Source organism: Crocodylus siamensis, chromosome 3 (genome assembly GCF_052110815.1).
Source record: "Crocodylus siamensis isolate JL-2025a chromosome 3, ASM5211081v1, whole genome shotgun sequence".
Lineage (NCBI taxonomy): Eukaryota > Metazoa > Chordata > Crocodylia > Crocodylidae > Crocodylus > Crocodylus siamensis.
The window spans coordinates 177,620,093-177,642,878 of NC_143397.1; the positions used below are offsets into that span (position 1 = coordinate 177,620,093).

Sequence of the window (22,786 nt, forward strand, 5' to 3'; positions counted from 1 at the left end):
ATTCTCTGATAAATGGTTTAGACCAGGGCCTAGCAAGCTTTTTCAAGCCATGGACCAGAACAACCTGGCTGTGGTCCAATGTGGGTCGGATGTCTTCAGCAGCACATCAGGAGTGGGAAGCCAGGAGTTTTCCCTGTGCCCTCACTGGTGCCACACAGCTGGAAGCTTCACCTCTGTTGCCACTACTTCTCCCAGAGGGGAGCGACACTGGGGTTGGGAGGAACAGTAGCAGCATGGAAGAAGCTTCCAGCGCCCTGGCACTGACATAACACTCCTCTGTCTGGAAGCGGTGCTCACACGCAGTTGGGGAAGGGGGACAGGTGTGTGGAGAGAAGCAGCAATAGTGTAAGCAGTACTGCAAGCTGTCTGTCCCTGGTGCAGATCCATGCTATTCAGCCCCAGTACGGGCACAAGCACAACCACAGGCACAGGCAAAGCCCAGTGGTTCCACAGGTCGAATCCAGCCCGCAGGTTGAATGTTGCCCACAGCTGGTGTAGACAAGTCTTACCCAACCTTTCATCCCTGCAAGCTGGATGAGTGGTGCAGGGTCAGTTTGTGGGCCAGATCTGGCCAAGTCAAGGGCGTTTCAGATATGGCCCGAGCCCTGTGCAGCAGATCAGGCCACAGCCCGATGCATGTTGGATCTGGCCCAGTGTCCTGGCCCTGCACTCACTGGATTGGGTCTGCTGCCTCAGCCCTGGCTTCATGTGTGCCAGCCAGATCCCACCATGTTATCTGACTCACGTGGCCTGGACATTTGGCTGTGTTAATTGCCACCACTCTCCTGCTGCCAAATTTCTGGACTCCGTGGGTCAGGTCACACAGCTCCAGGAGTTGGATCTGGCCTGTGGGTTGAGTGCCCTGGTGCAGACTGTAGGGTGAACAGAAAAACATCAGGCTCCAAGAACTCTTTCACAGAGCTTAAGAATGACCTTCTACCTTGGAGCTTCTACTCTATATTAATATCCTCTTACAACATGCCTGTGTCCTCTCTGGGAACCAGAGGGCCAAGAATTCAATGCATTCAAATCAGTTCTACAAATAGATCTACATAAACACAACACCTTACTTATTTTTAGGGTTCTCTGAATTCTGCATTTGTGTGGTTCAGGAGTGTGGAGTAGAACCAGCTCTTGCAACTAAACTTGATCCAGAATCTAGATTTTCATGTTGTGAAGTTTACATTAGTTCCTCATTTTCTAGTGTATCTCAGACCAGTTTAACTGAGTTAGTAATCAGCGCTCATCATCAATGTTCCTGGATAGAAAATTTTCACGCTTACATTGCAGTCCCAAAGCCATTTCAGCTACCAAAACCTCTAGTTTTCTCTGTATTAACTACTTCTGTGATGAAGTTATATCATTAGTACAAAAACTATTGGCCCCTAAAACATTGAAAACATAAAGGCAGCATAAAATAAAATAATTTTAATATAACACCACTTTTTTATTATTCTGCTTTCATGTTTATTATTTTAAAGGTGTAGATTCAGTTTCCAAGTAATTTTTTCTCTGTTGAACTGAGGAGTAACAGAATCTAAGGTTGTAAAGGCAGAATATAATCTTTAGAAAAGTGAATTGCATTTTTATTTTTTATATGGGAAGTTAACAATTAAATCAAAAGCAAGAAAAAAAGTTAAATTTCTCCTTAGAAACTCAGGAGTTTGCAACTTCAGGGTTAAAAATCCAAATTGGGGGGGTGGGGGTAGGAAAGGCATTTCTGAAGGAAAAGCTAGTAATGAATAATATATACCAGAAAGCATAACCTGATTTTGCAACACAAGAATATTTGTCAGTAGAAAAGCTCATTCACAGATCACAATCTTTGAGAGGAAAGAAGAGAGAGAGTTATTACTGTGGTAAGCTATAAGTTAAGACTGTGCTATTTAATTCTGTAAATGCATTTCAGGAAGCAACTTGTAGGAAAGATGGCATGTAAAATGAAGTTGTGAGGAACTAAAAGGGTAACAAATATAAAAAAATAAACAACTTCCCAATAATCCTGTATACAGGGTCATGTTTCTCTAGCAAGAGATCATTTTGCTCTGAACTTTTCTAAAGCACTCAGACACAGTGGTGATAGCTCCTACATAAAAACCTTAGATGTTATGAAGCTGTATCCAATCAAGGGATACCGATTCAATCTTACAAACGCTGGTACTAAATTAAGTTGGACAGAAACTATTACCCAAGGAGAAATCAATCTATGGTAGGAAATTTTCAAGGGTAGCTCTAGAAATGACTAGGGTAGGGGACAGATCCAAACAGACTTTGTGACCCCATATGTTAAGGCTTCCTCTATTTTATTTTCTAGGCTTTTTCAAGAAATGTTTGTAGGGCACAAAGCTTTACACTCACATTTTTGTCTTCAGGTTAGAGAAGCTTCTGCCTTTATGCCCTAGCAATGTATAGCCCCAGTAAGTTTGAACTTCTCTGGACAGCTGCGGAAAGGGGAAAAAAAAGCCCAAAACAAAATTGTATTTGAAACAGTTGTGTTTGATTGCATACATCCTACAAGTGCAGCTGGTCTGAATCAGCTCTGAAAGGATGTTGTGCAGCTGTTTCTCTGGAGCAGCACCTTTGGGCAAACAGAGCAGAGCCCAACTTCTATGTACATCTCCCTGATCTCTGGAGTTCATTTTGTCCCTGCTCTGTCATGTTTAATCATCAAACATTAGGCTTTATTTTACTGTATCTTCATTGATGTATGCTCAAAAGTTACTAGGCCAATCTACCATTGTACTGATTTTCCTGTCAACATTTTGCTTCCAAATTACAGCCTTGGAACTTGCCACAAAAAAAATCTAATTCTTACAAAACTGGTCTGAGGCATTTCTCATTCTATGCCAATACCAAAAAACCTGGGTCCAAATCTTCAGATGTAAATCAGCACAGCTCTGATGAGGCCAATAAAGGTACATCCTCTGATCATTAATGTGCTGGTTCTGTTAGGATTAATCTGCACAGGATAAATACATATCAGCATGTCAGCCTGGAAAGATTACTTAATGGTGAGCCTGATGTGCATCCTGGCTATAGGTATGGTATAGGAATTGGAACAGAATAGATTCCATCAGAATGACAAATAATAAGGGACTTTTAAGAAACCGAATGGATCGACTTCCTGAGATTTGCTGCTATAAGGCAAACGGAGCATTCACACAGCACAGAGAATGCTTCTGAATAGCAAGGTATACAGAATAAGTATTTAAGCATAATGCAGAATGAAACGGTTCCTGATTTCCTAACAGTGGTGTAATATTATAGACTTGAAAGTGCTAATAACTCAAGTTTCAAAATGATTTAAATAATAATAGTGAATTTTAAAATGGGTCAAGCATGAAAAAATGTACACGTCAAGTGATTCTTTAAAGAAAATAAGGGCTTATGCAATGCAGAGAGGAATGCGTCAAGCCAGCAATTTACTGGAACTGTGAAAACACCTAGCAATTATTTTCAGTTTGGATTCGGGTGATGGAAATTAGAATTCTAGTACTTTTGTCTTAAAACTCTCGTTGAGACAGGAACGTCCCTTTGATGAGGTTTTCTTTTTTTTCAGTCAGAACACGGACCCAAGACCACAACCTTATCATAACAATCTAAAAGCAACCCTCCACTAGCTTGTTGTAAACTATCTTGTTGCAGCTCTACCAACTAGCCAACCAACCAAGTTCCACTGTGTTTGGGCCCCTCTTAGTATGTGAAAATTAAAAAATAAATTAGAACTTAAGATCCCCATGGAGCATGCATCAACCTGAAATTTATGCAACTTTTTTGCATATTCTCATTGGTTCACATAAATGATCAAGCAACAAAAGCAATTTTTGTTCGCCAGAATGTCCACATATTACTTGATTCCAACCACCTGAAATACAGTAAAGAGAACAGACCTTGAGAATTTGATCAACAGTTTGGACAATAGTTCCTCATTTACACAATGAGAAGCTAAGCATTGTGTGAATCAGTGATACCCAACCTTTTCGTCTTGTGGGCCAAAGAATGGAGCCCACATCTGGTTTGTGGGCCCTATGTGGCATGTGGGGTGAGGTTGGGATCCAATCCCAGTGTACAGCAACAGCACAGAACCCAATTCTAGCACATGGCAATAACCCACCCAAAGCCTGACACAGCTGCACAGGGCCAGGGCCCAGTTCAGCCAGCCCAGCCATGGCTGAGCCAGCCATACAGGGTTTGGAAACTTTGTAGTGGGAAAGAAGTGGTAATATTAGTTGCCACCACTTTTCCACTGCCAAATTTCCAGACTCATGGGGACACACACGGGCTGGATGACGTGGTTCTGTGGACATGGTCTGGCCCTTGGGCTGAGACTTGATCAACCCTGGTGCAAATGACTGATGACGTTGCATAGTTTATTGAGACTGCACTATGCTTTGTGGGTAGGCCATATCCATGTGGGTTTGAACTGAGGGAGTGAGGACCTACACTTATCTCAATATTCCTCCTAATCTAACACTGATGTCTGCTTACTGTTACATGTGTCGGGATATTTGCTTTTTCTTGTTCTGAAGAAACATTTTGAATTTTTCGTATAAACTGTGGATATATCTCTGTATACAGTGTATAGTGATATACTATAAAATCATTATCAGTAATAATATATAATACATATAAAAAACATTGTGAATTTCAGACTTCATGAATTGCAGGTCAAAAGAGAAATAGAGAGAAAAACGTTACAAACAGGCAGCCACTCCACATTGCTAGAGCCCTGTGTCAGAGCAGTTTTAAGTTTCTTGCTATGGATCCAGAGATGAGAGTTTAAGCCTCACTCCAGAGCTGTAACATAGGCTGCTTCTAGTTGATGGGTATTTAGGCATAAAATGAATAAAACAATGAGCCTTTTAGTTGGGTGCCTGTAATAAATGGTAAGGTTAGAAAAGAAAGATGGTCATACTCACTCCTTGCTCCTTGTGATTTTAACCAAATTATTTTACTTGTATATGTAACTACTGTTTTTCTAGTTGGCATAGAAAAGTAAAAAAACATTAACAGCCAAGATAACGGTTACCAATCTGATATGAGTAAGTGCGTTTACAGAACATGAAACACAACGCAATCTGCTCTAGATAAGCAAGTTACAAAAGGAAAGTTCATAATAACATTGACTTTGAATTACATTTTGATTCTGAAGAATAGGATTATGAAGAAATGAGGAGCAAAAATGACCATGCCTGTATGACTTAGGCCTGTATCTTCTACCTCCCTGAAGAGTGCCCTATAGAACAGGGCAGGGGTACTCAACCTCAGGCCATGGGCCAGCATCCAGCCTGATGAGCCACATTATCCAGCTCCCATAGTCTGGAAATTTGGAAGTGGGAAGTGGTGGCAGTGTTAATTGCTGCTTTCCTGCTGCCCAAAATCTTACGTTTCCCAGTCACCAAACAATGCATTTACATTTTAAGCAGACAATAGTTTATTTACAATAACAATATGAAATACAGCAAAATGTTATATATTAAAGTTCAAAATTCTTTAGTACAGCTTTGATATTGTAGTGATTAACATTTTAATGATCAAAAACTTGGTGGAAACATCCATGCATTCTCCAGTTTTTCTGAATTGCAGTGACTGTAGCAATCTGACTTGGCTAGTATAAACTAATAATAAACCCTGTTTGCATATTTTCAATGATATTTATTCAACGTGTCCTTGATAAACTCAGATACACACACTGGGCATGTCCAGATGTGTGAAGCTGTGCGGTACGTGGCATCGCAAACATGCTGCCCATGCATGCACTACTCTGCTTCCCTACCCCGCGCAGGTTTTTTTTGACCCTTGATATCCAAGGGTCAAAAAAACCCACAGAAAAAAAAAATGGAGCAGCACATGCCCAGGCAGCATGCACTGCTGAAAAGCAGAGTTGGTCTGCACAGAGTCATGCTGTGGTGGCCAGCTAGGCTCTGGCTGGCAGGATCGCCACTACTGCAGCCCTGGGAGGACTCTAGTTCCCAGGTAAGGCTGCTGGAGCCAGCCCAGTGCTGGACCTAGCCTCCTCTACCACCTGCTGGGGTAACTTGCCACATGCCAAAGTGTGTGGCACAGGCATTCCCCAGGGACAAGAAGCTGCGGCACCAGGTGCACCACTGCTACTTGTCCCCATGGAACCAAATGTCCATGTTTGTCTGGACACGGCCACTTTGGTGGCAAGTTATATAAATTTGATTCTAAGTTGGTATTTCTGATGTCCTAAGAAAAGGTCCAGAATATGATTTCTTTTATATTTGATTCATACTTTTTAACATTGTGCTGTGTATAATATCTGGCATATATTTTCAGAGGCTGCTGACAAAACATTGCAACGCATAACTGCTACATCTTTGTAACCAGCATTTAAAAGGTGGAAATCCCTGTAATTTATTACAGTGATAATTGGCATTTTACCCAACTGCCAAAGCAAAGTACTGGTAACCACAAAATATATCACAGAAAACTCATGTACTAACACATGTACCAGATGCAAGCAGATGATGTGATATGCAAAGTTTGGCCTATACTGACTGAGGTCAATCATAGCTCCCTGTACTTCAATAGCAGAAGGAATATAGTACATCAGATGCTGCAGGAAATACATATTTATGAGAACAATTATAATTGGGGTCATGAACCATTTAGGATTCTTGCATTTTAAAAGACATTTGTTTGCTTAAATTTAATCCACTTCTAATCTTTTAGTTTTCATAGTTTCATAGTTAGTAGGGTCGGAAGGGACCTGAGCAGATCATCAAGTCCGACTGTTCTGATTGGCAGCAATTAAATATTTTGAATACCTTGGTCCTGATGTGAATATACTGATGGAAACAACTCCTTCATTGACAGAGCAGATGTAAGAGTCTATCTGGTTGGTCATTTCCATTTCTAAATTTTGAGGATACTGGGGTCATAATGACCAGTGGGCATGGTTTTTGTCATATCCACTCACCATCATGAACAAACAAGATTTACATTGTAAAACTTAGGTTACCAAGTTATATTACCAGGTGCATGCAACTTACAGCCAACAAAATATAAAGTACAAGAGTATTATTAAAACAATACTAAAATACAAACCAGATCATGAGAAAAAGTCATGTTAGTCTATAGTGTTTAACCAAAAGGTACATACTACATGGTAATGACACCACAGAAAACAATTTATAAGAACACATATTTCTTCAGGTTGAGGCTAAGTCAATTTGTTAAAGTAATTGATCTGTGGCGTTCCCTTTGTTTAGTAATGATCTCTCCGTGTGGTGCTGTAGAATAGACTGTAATGAGAAGTAGTCCTGAAGTTTGCTTTTGAGGTGGGTCATAAAGCTCAAGTCAAATGCACCTGCTTTCAAAGTAATACATCTTGCTGAAAGGATCTCTCTCAATCTTTAATTTTGAAAAACACATACAAAATACAGTTTGTATGAGAGAACGGTATCAAATACTAAAATGACACTTCATTACTTCCATGCTATTCAACAGCAAACCTCTCAAAGAGTCTTCCTCAGTGAGAGTACAAGCTGACCCACTGTATCTCACTTTTCTTACCATAACCTCTTAAGTCTACAGAGACCGGGTGGCAATATCCCCCACCAGATTGTGTTGTATTTGCTTTGGCTTCCCTTTCTCCCTGCCTTCTTTGTTCAGCAATCTGTCTTATCACTGTCTCTTTCTTTGTGTGAAGAAGTCTCCTGAGACAGGCACTGAGTGTTTGCCACCCTTCAGTAATAGTGTTTCATGAAAAAAAAGTCTTTTAATTGACTCGGCTAGTTTTATATTCACCTCAGCAATAGAATTGGACTGTAGATAGTTGGGGAAGGTACAAATTTAATTCCTTTTGTCTAAAAGGGCTGTCAATACAAAATAACATAATCACGGTCTTGTATTTAAATAATATGATGCCCTACAAACTTTACAAATCATGAATTACTAGAGCATGCTTAGTACACAAATTAAATGCAAAAAAAGTCTTTTAAAGTCTACAAATGTGATAATAGCTTTCTCCATTTAGCTTGCAGCTGAAACCATGCAAAATGTTTTACAAAGTCCAAAAGAAATTAGTCCAAAAAGCAGAACAAAACTGGGGCAGAAAAAGTGCTCAAGTTTTAAATTTTTCCCACTGAATTTGTTTCAGGTAAAATCCAGTCTTGTACAGAGAGACAGTGTATGTCTTAGCCATCAGACCTTGTACTTCCCACTGAATAAAAGCAGATTTCTGTCCTACCATATGCCAGCACGAAAAATGTCATGCATGCTCTTTCTTACATTTATATTCATGAATGTTGATGCTGTGATTGTTTCCTATGTACAGTTAATAAAATATATTTCTCTTTCCTATAGGGGTGAAAGCTATCATAAAGGGGACATGAGAACAGAAAAACAAATATATCAGTATTGTCTTTGCGCAGTGATGAACAGATTTGAGTTTACCAGTGGTCTATTACTCCATCACTGTATCTATCTAATACATTAGAACAAACTCATTTAATATGTCAAAGAGTCTACTACAATTTACAACCTTTGCTGATTAATTTTCCTCCAGTATTTATGTAAGCATCAATGAGTTTTCATGTTTTAGATTAAAAAATACATACAATTATGGTAATAACATAGTACTCCAACAGCAATGTAATGGCATATCACCAAAAAATCCAAGCAATTGGTTAGGAACAAAGCAGTGTCTTGGTTAGGAAGAGCTCTAAACAACTTTTTGGTTGGGTTAGCTATATCTGTTGAAATGCTTCCATAGAGGAAAGATTGGTTATCTTTATGTGTGTAGAAACATCGGGACATCCCTTTTCATATTCTTTTATAAAGCATCTCACTTTCTTTTCTTATTAAGAAATAAGACTAATGGCGAAACCTTTACTATAGACATGACAGAATAAAACTATATGAACAGTGGAACACTCATCAATGATGCTCAACAAAAGAGAGACCAGTTAACAACAGTCAAAGCCAAAGTAGTCATATTAATATCAGCCTTTATCAAAAATATTTCCCAATCAGTATTTCAATATAGTTACCCAGAATTAAAATAAAACTTCATGTACTTTGCTAAAAAATAAAAAATAGTCTCCTTGTAAGCAAAATGGTTAAGTCATTTAAACATTTAGGTTATATATATATTAGCACAGAAATGTTTATTTGAGCAAGAGCACTGAAAACAGATACACCTTCCTTTCTTCTGATATCTTTTACTTGAGTTACTGAGTAACACGTGAGCTTTCATGTTTTCCGAATGACCTTGATAGATTGGCGACCTTAAATGATCAATAGCTGAACCTCAAGAGAACGTTTCACCAGATGGACAGCTATACTAACTTGTATACAATCTATGAAAATATTTTGCAGCTCAAATCAGAATTTCAACTTCACGATTTCTGGTCATAAGCAGAGAAGAAAGCAGTGTTTTTATATATTGTGGATACCTGATGATTAGAAACTGGTAGGATGACTGATCAGTACCTATTTTCTACCAATTAACAATATAGTTTTTCAGAAGTAGATTTTAAAGAAATGATGAGAGGGGATACACAAGAAAAAACCAACACTTCCTTTTTTTGAATTTGGATAAATCTGTTAAATACTGTACACTGGCATTTTTGTCACTGAACCTTGCAAAAACTGCTTAATGGTAAGATATTCTAATCAGGGTTGACAACAGCCAATTAAGTGTCAGAAGAACAATCTGATAAATATGTCTGTATGTCTATAGGCATTTGCTGATAAGTCTTAACTGTCAATCTGAATGTTAAATATCTTTATTTCCATCTCACTATTGATTAAATTATTAAAGGGAAATGCTTTCATCTCTCTTAAATTGATTTTAGGGATATTCCAAAAAAAAGGGGGGAAAATATTTCTGAATTTGGAATAATCGGTGGGGACCCCTAAATAAAGTAAACCTTTAATATTCAAACTGAGATGTATGTTTGGTAAAACAACTATTTAACTACCTAGCTGCTTTCATCACCATACAGTTTAAGGTGTTGCATATACTTGCTTTAAAGTAAATCTGTCTCTTTAATGGGTGGAAGGATATCTGTGGACATGCTAGAAGGCTGTCCTCTGCTTTCAGTGCTCTTTGCTAGTCATACTGAAGATAGCACCTCACTGGATGGATCACCTCTCTTCTTGTCTTCACCTCTTTCAATGTCAATCACATGAACGATGCCAGGCTTCAGGATCAAATCATCAGTCTCTATTTGGCTCCGAGTATCTTCCACCTCCACATATTTCCCTTTAGACTGCTGGGTAGCCTTACTGAAGACATCTTTAAAACGATGCTTCAGTTCAACATCTGGACAGTAGACGTATTCGTAAAGGGCACCTGCAAGGACTCCTCCTATTATTGGTCCTAACCAATACACCTACAGAGAGAGGGAAAAATGCAATAGTACATGTTGAAAAAAAATGGATTTCAGAGAAAAGTGCCTCTACTTTAGACTTTAAAATAATTGGTGTCCACCAAACCACTTGCCTAGTGCTCTTAACCATCCTTACCATGCACATGCAATTACTTAGATACTCCTGTGGCTTTTTCTGGCACATCTGGTGAACTTTCCCTCCCAATGGACTTACAAGATTAGGAGGTGCTATTATTCCCAGTTGTACTAATGGAGGTGTGTCTGAGCTGCAAACTTACCAAGCCAAGCTGTAGTACCCAAAATACATCACGCTGCAATGTGCAGGTTGTCTCCTGAGCTGGAAGCAATGCAGCTATACTTCTGCAGTGATGTGTCTGGGCTAAGAAGTTCCAGTGAGTCAATGTTAATTAGCCCAAACACAGAGCCATGCAAACCTAACTGCATGCTTTCTGGTTTAGAAACTAGCACTTTTAGAGTGATGCTGGTACGTTTCAGCATGTTACAGTATACTACCACTTTGCAGAGTAAAAACACATCCTCAAGTCCTCAGTGTCTCTGTTCACAGGCTCACAAGTCTTTTTCCTTTCTCTGAAAAGGGGAAAATATACCCCAAATCCCATCTAGACATCCTGAATGGTACCATCTGTAGATTTAACAGCTCAGACCCTCCTCTTAAACTCTTTGTGCTTTCACGATAAAGCCTAGAACCATGGTGAGCACAGAACAATAGGATATGGAGAAGCTACTAAATATATTTAATTTTAGGGATGTTAGTGATGTAGATCCACCATTTCCCTTGTTTGTTTAAAAAGGGAGCTCCAAACATCAGATTACTGGACTACTGGAGCAGATTGGCTGGTACATAGGCCAAGGATACTGGGACTCAGAAAGGTCACAAAAAATGCCTCTTTCCACCAACAACCTTTATGTCTCCAAACACCTCTGTGCAATGTTCCTCTACCAGTGGACAATATCTTGTACAATATTCCTTACCTACTCCTCAGTGATGACTAGTGGTAGTTGATACTGGTACTGGTGGTCCCAGGAAGCATTGCCGGGTTTCTTGATATGGAGGTTACTTGTGCCTCACGCCTCATGTCCCTTGTGCCATCTATCTCCATTAATGACAACTGACTAGCTTTTTTTTGAGGGAGCAGAAGGGCTGTAACCTGATGCTGAATTTTGCCCAGTGAGGCAACATGCAAGTTCTTTATCAGACAAGCCCTGATGTTCTCCACATTTCAAATGCTTGGGACCAGTTCAACTATGCCCATAATTTTTTCTCTATGGAGAGAGAAAAGGTCTCTTGTGCAGTCACTTGCCCCTATGCCAAATAAGTGTGGGATGCCACCATCCTGATGTAGTAATTTTTTTTACACTTTGCACAGGTGAGAATGACGGCCCAAGGGACAGTGCAGTAAAGATTTAGGCCTCTTATCTTCAACAACAGAGCAGTTTTGTGCGATTTTAGCTGGTATGTACATACCCTGTCATGAGGCAGCCTCTAAATAGTTTTTTGTTGGTTGAATTGTCAATTAAGAACCTCATTTTATTTGCACTGCTTGCAAGGGAGCACAAAGAGAATAAAACTCTAGCAGCAAATTGATTTGATTTTTGCATTTCTACTCAAGATGATGAGGTGTTTGTGAGGAAAAGAAACCTTTTGAAGCATATGCAGAAATAATTCTATTTTTAGGATCATGTTTTCAGGAGAATGTAAATCCATAATTTTGAAATCATAGAATGCTTTATGTACCCAGCTTCTGTGCAGACACAACAGGCAGTTAGGTACCCAATTATTCTTGGATATGCAAATATAGTGCGCACACACATACATCTCTGGTGTGTGGTCCTTAATATGACTCTCAGTAGTCCTGTAGAATAAGTGCCTCTGCTAATAGCTGGGGGCCATCTCTTTTGCAATAGTTAGGACAGAAGTTACACCCTCTTAAAATGTTGCTACACAAAACCTGATATGCATATATACAATTAACAGGTTTTTACCCTGTTTTGACTCATTCAGAATTGAAAAATGGCAGTAGTTTTTAATAAGAAGAAACCACTGACTAGAAACAGAGAAAATCTCTTTCAGTAGGATGCAGGAACAAAGTTACTGCCATAGGTGTTTGCAGGATTGGAGCCTAATCCTCCTCCAGCTGAAGATAATGGAAATACAATTAACTTCAGTAGGAGCAGTATAGAACCCACAACTTCAGATTAAGAATAAACTGTCTCTCTTTCCAGGCAATTTTCTTAAAGATAATGCTAGAATGTTTTTAATATTGAATATTAAACTCGACTAGTTTATGGTACGGTAGCACAGAGAGGTCTAGTTTTACAACTGGCATGTGTGCTATGTAGAAATAAGTATTTGAAATTGCTGGGTTGGAACAGACATGTAACTTTTTGCTAGTGTGGAAAGTGTCTGGTAATCTCATGCTTCAGAGCTTTGGCTGTCATCTGAGGCAAGGAAGAATTTTTTTCCACTCATGGATGTTACTGGCTTCTGGGTTTTTTCTAATCAGTGCTTAGAAAACCCTGAGTTTCCAAGCTCTTGCTCTTCCATTAATGTCATACTGAATGCCACTCTGGGTCAAGAATAAGTTTTTACTTGAGTGAGAGTGAAATAGTGTGGATTTGCCTTTTTTTCCTAAGCTGGGCCATGGTCTTTTCCTAGGATCTCCTGAGCATACATTAACCAACTGCAGTAGCAGGGCACTGGAAGTGACCTCACCTTCTCTGCTTTTACCTATGGGATGGTGTTGCAGGCTGTTGGCATTTTGGGTGTCAGCTTGTATTTGTGTGTGTGGGCCTGCAGTGGTAAGTTTGGGGATTCCTTGGGTAAAGGACTGTCTACAAAGGCAGGACTTTATGGTCCTATTCTAGGTTCCTAAGCATCTGTAAAAATGCTTTAAGTTTAATTAGGTGAAGCTAGACATTATCCATTTCCCTCTATCAAATATTGAGTTTTTGATAAAACCTTGTAAAGAATGAGTTAGCTGGTTATGGCATCATCATAAACAATGATGATCTCTTAATTAAAATGGCACTCATACCTGTACTCCAAATTGAGCTGATGTTGGCTAATCAAAGCAGGTAATATCTGGTCTGTCTCTTTAAAAGGCCAGATTGCAAACCTCCTATCTCACCTTGGTGAGCAAATAGTCACTCAGGGTTCCTATACACGTGCATGGAGCCGGCTTCAACATGCTGGAAATACAGCTTGTTGGAGCAGACTTGATTAATCGAGTCTGTTGGAGCATGGAAATTACCACGCTCCAGCAGACTCTAGCATCATGTGCATCAGTGTCCCTGTGCTGAAAAAGGGTGGTGAGGCACTTTGACCTAAAGCTTGTTTGATGAGTTTTAGTTCAAAGCACCCTGCCACCATTTTCAGCGCAGAGGATGCTTGATACACATGATGCGCAGGTGCTTTTAATTAGTACAGCTTGCTAATTAAAGACCCCCCCAATGCCTTCCAGAGCAGATGTAATATGCCCTCAGGTAGTCTCACTGAAAGCAGCTCAAAGAGGGTCAGCTCCCTTATTTTCTTTGTCTGGCATGATTTGTTTTAGGACTAGGAGAAATGTGACACCTGTGGGAATCCATTTCTCTCTCCAGTAGCAACTACCTTAAAAAAATAACCTCCCAGTCTACAATACACTACAACTATTCATCCCGTCCTGAATAGAAAGAGCACAACATTAAGATGTTTACTTTAGACAAAGTACAGCTAAATATGGTAAAGCACACAGCAGGGTCAGTGCCCGCCTTTCTCATTAATGGTCTGTGTGGAATGTACTATGAAGAACAAGAAAAAGGTTGAGGGGAATTGAAGAAATGCTTGGTGGCATTGTAATGGTAAATGAAACATAAATGCAGGGTTACCCATTGGTTTTCCCATTTTCCCATAATAACAGCAGGTCCAAATGATCGAGCAGGGTTCATACTGGCACCAGTGTAGCTGATCTATAAAAATATAAAAGGTTAAATGTTATTGTTATTAGAAGATTAGTATTCAGCCGATGCTAGTCACTACTGTCATTTGCTGCAATGTAGGAATCTCTGGTTTTGTATTGCTGTTCATCATTGTAGTATTAGGGGCATTATCATCCTCCAGTCCACTTACCATTCTGCTCATACAACTAACAAAAGCATCACATAAATAGGCAGATAAGGCTTAGACTAAGGTCCTCTCTGGAAAGCCTCCCTATTGATTTCAATGAGTTTTGGGTTGGATCCACAGCAGCTGCAAAGGCTGCAGGCTCTCCTGCCTAGTTCTGGAGTGGGGACACTGGAAAATCTCTATTACTGAGAAGCCATTCACTTACTGCAAATAAATGTCCAATTGCAACAGAAAATCCAATTGCTAAAGCTACTGAACCAGTGACGTCTTTTCGTTTTGAATCACAGCTGGCAAAAATAGTAAAAACCAGCTGGAATGTAATTATCAACTCCACCAGGAGTCCATGGCCAGCGGAGAGATTGCCATGTACCTGGGGAAAAAAAAAAGAAACAGAGATAAAGCAAATGTGAGTCTACAATTCAAACAGGCGCTCAAATTTTAATTGTTTTGTGATTAAGACAGTTTAAAATGGTGCACAATGATGAAACACCATTGCACTTTATAGAGGTTTGAATTAATTTTCCACACTTTTTATTCTGATAACCATAGAAAATTCCTGTTAGACCGATGAAGAAAGTTCTACGTTATTCCACTAAGAACTTCAAAGTTAAACTGCAGAACACAGTTGACTTTTACACAGGGATTTGCAAATGATGCACTTAAACTTGCACAATTTTCTTCTTGGGAGCGCTGTAATATACTATTCAATTATAAATTCATTAATTAGCCCCAGCTTAATTAATTTAAATTTCAATTAAAAATTAAGCAGTATGCGGCTCAAGTGCATTTTAATAAGTCCTGCAACAGGGCTAACTGATGACATTCCTTATTAGTTTAGAACAAAGCTGAAATCTAAGGCACAATCTATTTCAAAAGTGTGTCATTTTAAATTGATATTTTTTTCAATCACCATTATAAAGACATAGAATTAATTTCCTACACAAGTCATCTTAAAGTTGTATTTCATGCATGTATTATTTAAATTGTGTATGTAAATTAGCATTACCTGTTGTCATCAGATTTGGGAAAGTTCTAGAAAAGAAAACTTCTGTAAAATAATAGCTATGAACTTGTCCTAATGAGAACTTAAAAAAATCTAGGAGTTATAAATAAGCCAGCAATAACCTTAAAGCATCACTATGCAACAGTAACTGTATTGTCTAATTATTCTGCTTTAAGAGTAGGAGCAAAAGTTGTTACCATAGTAACTCCCAAGCCTCCCACCACATCTTGGGGTGTGACAAGGTAGAGAAGTCCTGCCCCTGCAATAGCCCCCAGGCACTGGGCAACAATGTAGAAGACAGACTTGGCAAGGCTGATCTTCCTAGTGCAGACCATAGCAACAGTCACAGCAGGGTTAATATGGCCTCCACTGATGTGTCCAAAACACTGCACCATAGTTGCAATGCTGAGTCCAAAGCAGAGAGAAATAAGGACCATGTCTACAGGCAGGGGCTTTTCAGCTCCACCCCAGTTGATTGTAGAGCCAAGGCTGAGGAGGACAAAAATTAGCATGGCCAAAAATTCTGCTGAAACAGCTTTCCAGAAAGGCTGAGTCCAGACTCCTTTAAACGCCACCATGATGGTCTCACACTTACACAGACGTCCACACTTGCTGAAAAGAAAAACAAATCTGCATCAGAAGACACCAAATCAGCCTCAAGTTTTGCAGAACAGCATCGTTATCTAGCAGGCTTTCTGGGGACAGCAGCAATGTCAAGCATTCTGAGAGGTCCAACACCAGAATTATGCATTGTGAGACAAGCTGCCCTTGAAAGCATCAGTAATATTTGAGGAGCTCTTCCCACACGGGTAGGCAACTCCATCCAGCATGTGTGCCAGTGTGGCAGGTGAAGGCATTCTACTTGGCACACGCCCCTGGGCAGACGGTGGAGGACCCACAATCCTTGTTGTGGCAGTGCAGCCCTGGCCCCTTCCCTGCCATCCACCTCAAGATGCATATACATCCGCCACTGGCAATGAGGTAGGCCAGGGCTCTACAGACCCCCGTGCAGCTGCTTGCAGCCTCTCCACTGCTACAAGCAGTGACAACCTGGGGTCCATGGCAGGTGGCAGGGGCCTGCCCAGAGCCTGATCCAGCTATGGCAGGCAGCCAGGAGGCAGGTGCATGCACCCCTCAGGGTGGATGCCAGGGAAGGGGCTGAGGCTGCACTGCCACAACAAGGATCAGGCTCCTTGTGGCTCCCCTACTGTCTGCCTTGGCATGCCAACATCTTACAAGTTGAGGTTGCGGGTGTTTTTGGCACTCTCCCCAAAAGCATTTCTAACCCGTCTTAGCATATTGCACTCTGCAGGACAATACCCCCATGTGTTTGATAAGGGAAGTTTAGAGAAAATCAGGACTTTTACAAAGTAAACCCAATAGTTCGGTAAAGGCCAAGCTCTCAGCTAACAGCCTCGTTGCGATTTCCCTGGCACTGCTTTTATAAGAGAAAGTCTTTTTTTGTTATTGATTCAAAACCATATTTAAAAATGTATGCACAGACAATGATCTCTTCACCCTGGAGATGGCATAGAAATGAATTCAGCCACAAGGACATAAAATATCCTAAATTTTGTCCCCTGAATCAAACATTCAGTAGTTAACCTGTTTTCTTTTGGTTGTGCTTTTAAGATGAGAAAGGAGATACAGTGATTTAATTGTATTGGGGGGGGGGTTGAGAGCTCTGTGCAAGGAGGAAGTTTTGGTTTCAACTCTGCACCTGCTCTAATATTTATTAGCTACCCTGCTTTCAGGAGTAATTACATTGTTGTTAAATGCCCAGAGACCCAAGAAAGTGGGTCACCATAGAAAAGTAATTTGTAGTATTAATAAATTACGTGAATAAACCAAAAGGGGAGATTTTTATAAATTTCCAAGAAAAGAAAACAAGACTGGCAAAAAAGAAAAGAAAAAGGAAAAAGTTAAAAGATTGGTTAAAGAGAAAAAAAGAAAAAGACAAAAGTAGTGAACAGCTACAGCTCACAGCGGCATTTTAAATGGAAGGATGGAGAAGTGTAATAACTGGTTATGTGGGGAAGCTGAGCTCACCAAACACAACTTACATCTGAAGAAATGTGCTGAATGAAGTATCTTCACAAGAGTGCCTATGGCCTTTTCAAGGTACCATGAACACAAAAGCCCAGAACTTCCTTATCTCCTTTCTGACCCTGTTTTGCTGTGCAATCTTGGAGAGATCATTTAAACACTGCCTCAGTTTCTCAACATCTGAGATAAGAACAGTAATCATCTCACGCATCTCCTTTGCCCATTATGAAACTTAATCAATTGCCTAGTATTTGTGAAATGATGTGAGACCTTTGGGTAGAGGTTGCCCTGTTAGGTATGGACTAAAACTGAAATTTCAGACTGGACTGCTTAAAAAATTTCAGTACCCAGATATAAACACTACCTCTAGAGTTTTGGTTTCAGGTAAGACTCTGGACAAAACCCCCCCCTAAAAACCTAGGGCTAACCCTTTCATTTCTAAATGACACTATTTTCACAAGATTACAGCTTCAAACTATGGAAATCTTGCAACAACAGCCATGCTGGCAAGGTTTCAATCATTTAAAATAGCCACATTTCACAAAAAGCTGTTTATATAAATTTGGCACCAAATTTGAATCTTAACCCTGATTCTCACATTAAGCCAAACTCGATCATTATTCTAGGTCTAATGCAGATCCAGCTAAAAAAGACCTTGTTAGCAGCAACTTACACTAGCAGACTGAGGGTAGGATAGAGCCAGGAAGTGCCTAACTATGACTCTGGATCTGCTCTTGCATCAGTGTGCAATGTTAGCCCATGCACAACCTCTCAGTCCCTCATTTTCCTCCTCTTTAAATAGGTACAAAAATATGTTCTTACCTTATCGAGGATATTATAGCCCACTGGGGACCAAGGTTTTGATCAGTCCCTCATCCACCCTTAGTGCTCCACCAATTCCCTTCCCCTTCCCAATCTGATGATCTGCTTTCTGCTTCCTTCCCTATCTGTCACTGCGGTGCTTGTCTCCTCCTTGATCTGTCGTATTGCACACACACACAGGCTGCCTGTGCCAGTTATGGCATGCATGCTGCAGGTTGGCCACTTCAATTATAATCTATCCTTTGTATTAGCAGGATGCAGGGGAGGAGAAAGGACACCTCTTCCTTGTACCTCTTTGCCACCTTCCACTGCTTCTAGCAGGCAGGGAGCAGAAGGATCTGCAAAGTGCTCACATTCTCCTACCTTTGTAGAAACTGACTGATGTGGACAAGCAAATGTGTCTGTTGGCATACTTTCATTGGCACGTAAGAAAACTTGTGTGTCAACTTTCAGCTTGGTGTAGTGTACTCCTCTTTGAAGCTGTGGAGATGGATACTGGGAAACTAGAGACTGTAACTCTGGGCATCACAGTTTTTCCTGGGCTGTCTTGTATAGTGGGAACAATAATTCTGCATGGCTTATTTAAATATGTTTACCTTAAAAATGAAAAAAATGCTATATGAGAGCCAGGCATTATTACCAAAGCATAACACAAAGATAACGAGAAGCTGTTTTCCAAGAGAAGGTGAACTCCTATCCTGCTGATCCTAAGAGTGCAATGAACCAGTATTGTCTCATCTATATTTTGCAATGATTTATTTCAAATGTTTGATTCTCTCTGCACACAGCTCTTTTAGCATCCTGCAGGCATGGGTGTGCCAACATGGCTATAAAGCTGTAATTGTACACCCTTAACTGCTGAGAAGATTGGGAGACTGGTCTAGAGCAGGGGTGCTCAATCTTCTACCCTGTCCCAGGCTGGATGAATGATGTGGGCCTGGTTGGCATGTGGGTACAATTCCATTCACCGGCGCTGGTCTAAACCTCGCATCATGTCTGGCCATGCACTGCTTGACCCCACATGCTGGATCTGGCCACAGAAACATCCCAAGCGCTGGACACACCATGGACTGGCGTGATCTAGCACGCAGGGCCATATCATCAGCTTGCAGGGCTCTGCATGGGTCTAGAGGACAGTGTAGTGAACTGGGAATCAGAAGACAGGAGCCCATGAGGTTTTGTTCTCAATCTTCCACTGATCTGCTGTGTGACCCTGAGCAAATCACTTCATACCTCTGTGCTTGTGTTTCCCTTATGTCCTTTAGCTGTTAGAACTATTTAGAAAATAAACTGTTTGGGACACAGACTTCTCTATGCTGCTAGGCACTGTATGAGCATGTAGTTAAAGTTGCAATCTTGAGTATAGCCTATAAATAGAGTGCAAATTAAGAAGGATCTGGGGGGGGGGTCTGAGACCCCTTGTAAAATTTGAAAATCATAACCTGGAGGGCCTCCAATCGGATTGCTCCTTCACTTAGGTGGGCTTGTTAATGAATGAACCATTTGGGGTTTTTTTTTGCAGACCCCTCTCCAGGAGTCAAAGTATAATTCAAACCCCACCTATAAACATTATTGTAAAAGAAATAATAAAGTCCACTTTTTAAAACTTTGCCTAATATTACTTCAACAAATGAAATGAGCTGCACATAGTTAATGCAAGCTTGCTACAAACAATGCCACGCACTTCAATTGCTCAAATTCTTTGGGAATAATAGGTGTATTAGCAAAGGCATCACTGTAGCAAGCTGGAGCATTTTCAGCTCTGCTTTGGTACAGCTCGTAGCTCAAATACTCATTACTCACTTAGATGCATACTTATGTCAGCTGTTTGGCAATAGGCTTTTCTATTAAATTTGGTTTGTTTTCAAACTGATACACTTACCAAGCACATGGTACTTACAGTACCACATGCTTGTGGTACTTCTGTGGGGTGAGCGTGGGGCAGCAGAGAGGTGCAATGCTGAGCTTTTAACTGCACAGGTAGAGAATAAACAAGTATTTGGGGTGGGAAATGCTTCCAGGGCAGCAGTTAGAAAGAAATACTGGAGGAAACACTGCTGTTCACCAGCCCTCCTCATGGACAGCAGCAGTGGGATCCCAGACCCCTCCACGGAAGCTCTTTTTCACACAGCACATCTTTCAGGTGTGCAACTGTGGAAGCCAACGCTGTAGCCAGATCTAAAGAGGGACTGGACATGGGCTTGGAGGAGCGGGGCAGTGGGAGCGAGGGGCATGGCCTCTGAATTGCAGGGTCTGGGACCTTGTGATTTAGAGGCTGTGGCCCCCATTTCCCTGCTCCTGCTGCCCTTCTCCTCCAAGCCCGTGTCTATAGGCGACTGGCAATGGGTGCATGTGCTCCCTGGCGGGTCCAGTGTCCCCCTGATGGCTGACACTGATGCTGTTGGTAGGGCTGTTCCCCTCCTGACAGGGTCAGTGGCTTCTGCAGGTGCGCCCCCAGGTTAAAGAGGCACCAGTCACTCATGCCCATGTCCGGTCCCTCTCCCAGACTCCGGAGGCTCCAAGCAGGAGAGGAACAGTCAGGGCGGTCCACGGGCAATTGGTGCCCTAGGCAAACTGTGGACCTCGGCGCCCAAAGGGGAGGAGTTGCGAGTGCAGCGATCTTTCCTCTGAGACCTTTCCAGAGGTCTTTCTCCCCTTACTGAACTTAGACCAAGGTGGAGCCCTAGCCGGCTAGCCCTGTTATTGAGAACGATGTTCCTGTTATTTTGGTCTGGGTATCATTTTGGCACTCCCGCTCCTCCCCCCCCCAATTTTGGCGCCATGCTAGGCAACCGCCTAGTTCACCTAATGGTTGGGCCTTCCCTGGGAACAGCGGGGGAGGGGAGGGGATAACCCCCTGCTCAGTCCCGCTTGGGGCAGCAGAGCCCGAGGGACGCAGGGTGCGACCCCGGCCGGGGCAGGTCTTGTGGGGCAAGGGGCCCAGCGGGCGGCTTGCCGGAGGCACAGCCCTGCATCGCCCTTGCCCGTCACCCCCCTCGGGGCTGAGGCCCCCGGCGAGCGGCACTCACGGGCCGGGGCTGCTCCGCGGCGTGGCTCGGGCAGGACGGGCCGCGGGCACCGGGACGGGACACTCAGTCCTTGGCCGGGCGGAGAGGGCGGCACCGGGGAGGGGGCCGCGACTCCAGCTGCAGGGAGAGACCTCGCTTCGGATCCACCTCCACAGCCGGCGTTTAACCCGCTGCTGCCCAGCCCCGCGTGCGGGCCCCCAAGCCCCTGCCCCCAGCCCCGCGCACGTGCGGCCGCAGCGCGGAGCCCCCGGGCCGGGCCGGGCCGGGCCCCACTTACCCCGCAGCCCCGCCGCTCATCCCTCCTGCCCCGCGCCGCGCCGCGCCCGCCCGCGACTGCCCGCCGAGCCTCCCGGGCGCGGGCGCGGGAGGGGGCCCGGGCCGCTCGCGCTCCTGCGCGGGGTGGGGGCGGGGCGGGGGCGAGAGCTGAGCGACGACCGAGGGGCGATTCCACACCAGCTTCCAAATACCTGCGTGGGGCGGAAGGGGGGCTGCGGGGCCGGACGGGGCGTTTCTCTAGGGGACAGGACGAGGAGCGACGGCTTCAGCTGGCACCAGGGGGACAGGTGGGAGAGGAGGAGGAGGAACTTCCCGCGGGGCGGGCGGCAGGCGCTGCCATCGCCACCCAGCGCGGGAGCCCCCAAGCGCCGGCGGAGCAGGGGCTGGACCCGAGGTCGCGGGAGTCCCCCCCCCCCACCTCCGGCCCTGCGCTCCTGGGACCCAAGTCACGTCCCCTTCTGCACCCCCCCGTGAGCCCGGCACTGCTATGTCTGCAAAAGTTATTCTTTATACATATGTACATTATACTCACACAACACACACACATATACATGCGTATACCCACGTGCATACACACACAGACGTGTACACACACCCATATACACATACACATATATACAGACATGCATCTATCTATGCACATACACACATGCATATATACATGTGTACATACATATATACACATACACCCATACATGCATACATGCATATACATATATACACACACATATGCACATGTGCATATATTATACACACACACATATACACACGTGCATATATACTCACACACACATGCACGTACACCCCCCATATACACCCCCTCATATACACACACGTATATACACCCCCATACACCCCCAGCCCACACACACACTATAAGCTGCTTGGTGATACCTGTTCACCCCAGAGACCAACAGCAGGCAAGCAGAGGCCACCCTGTAGCCAAAGTGCCACAGTGGGCTGGAGGGAAGGAAATAAGGGAAAGGGAACTCTGCATTTCCTGCCTGGTGACAGATACTGTTAGAGTCAGACTTGAAGACTGCTGCTTCTAGGCCAGTGGGTCCGGTTTTTTTAGATTCAAGGCACCACACCCTAGACTCAAGATGCAATGCTATAGACTCAA

General features: G+C 42.6%; 1 protein-coding gene across 1 annotated transcript; it reads right to left on the bottom strand.

Moving 5' to 3' along the window:
- Nucleotides 1-5,416: 5,416 nt before the first annotated feature.
- Nucleotides 5,417-21,846, bottom strand: AQP4 (aquaporin 4). Its single transcript, XM_090039863.1, has 5 exons — nucleotides 21,665-21,846; nucleotides 15,688-16,102; nucleotides 14,693-14,857; nucleotides 14,250-14,330; nucleotides 5,417-10,364 (listed from the first exon to the last, which is right to left on the bottom strand). Exons 1-5 carry the CDS (start codon nucleotides 21,682-21,684, stop codon nucleotides 10,086-10,088), a joined length of 960 nt encoding a protein of 319 aa, XP_089895989.1. The 5' UTR covers nucleotides 21,685-21,846; the 3' UTR covers nucleotides 5,417-10,085.
- Nucleotides 21,847-22,786: the final 940 nt, after the last annotated feature.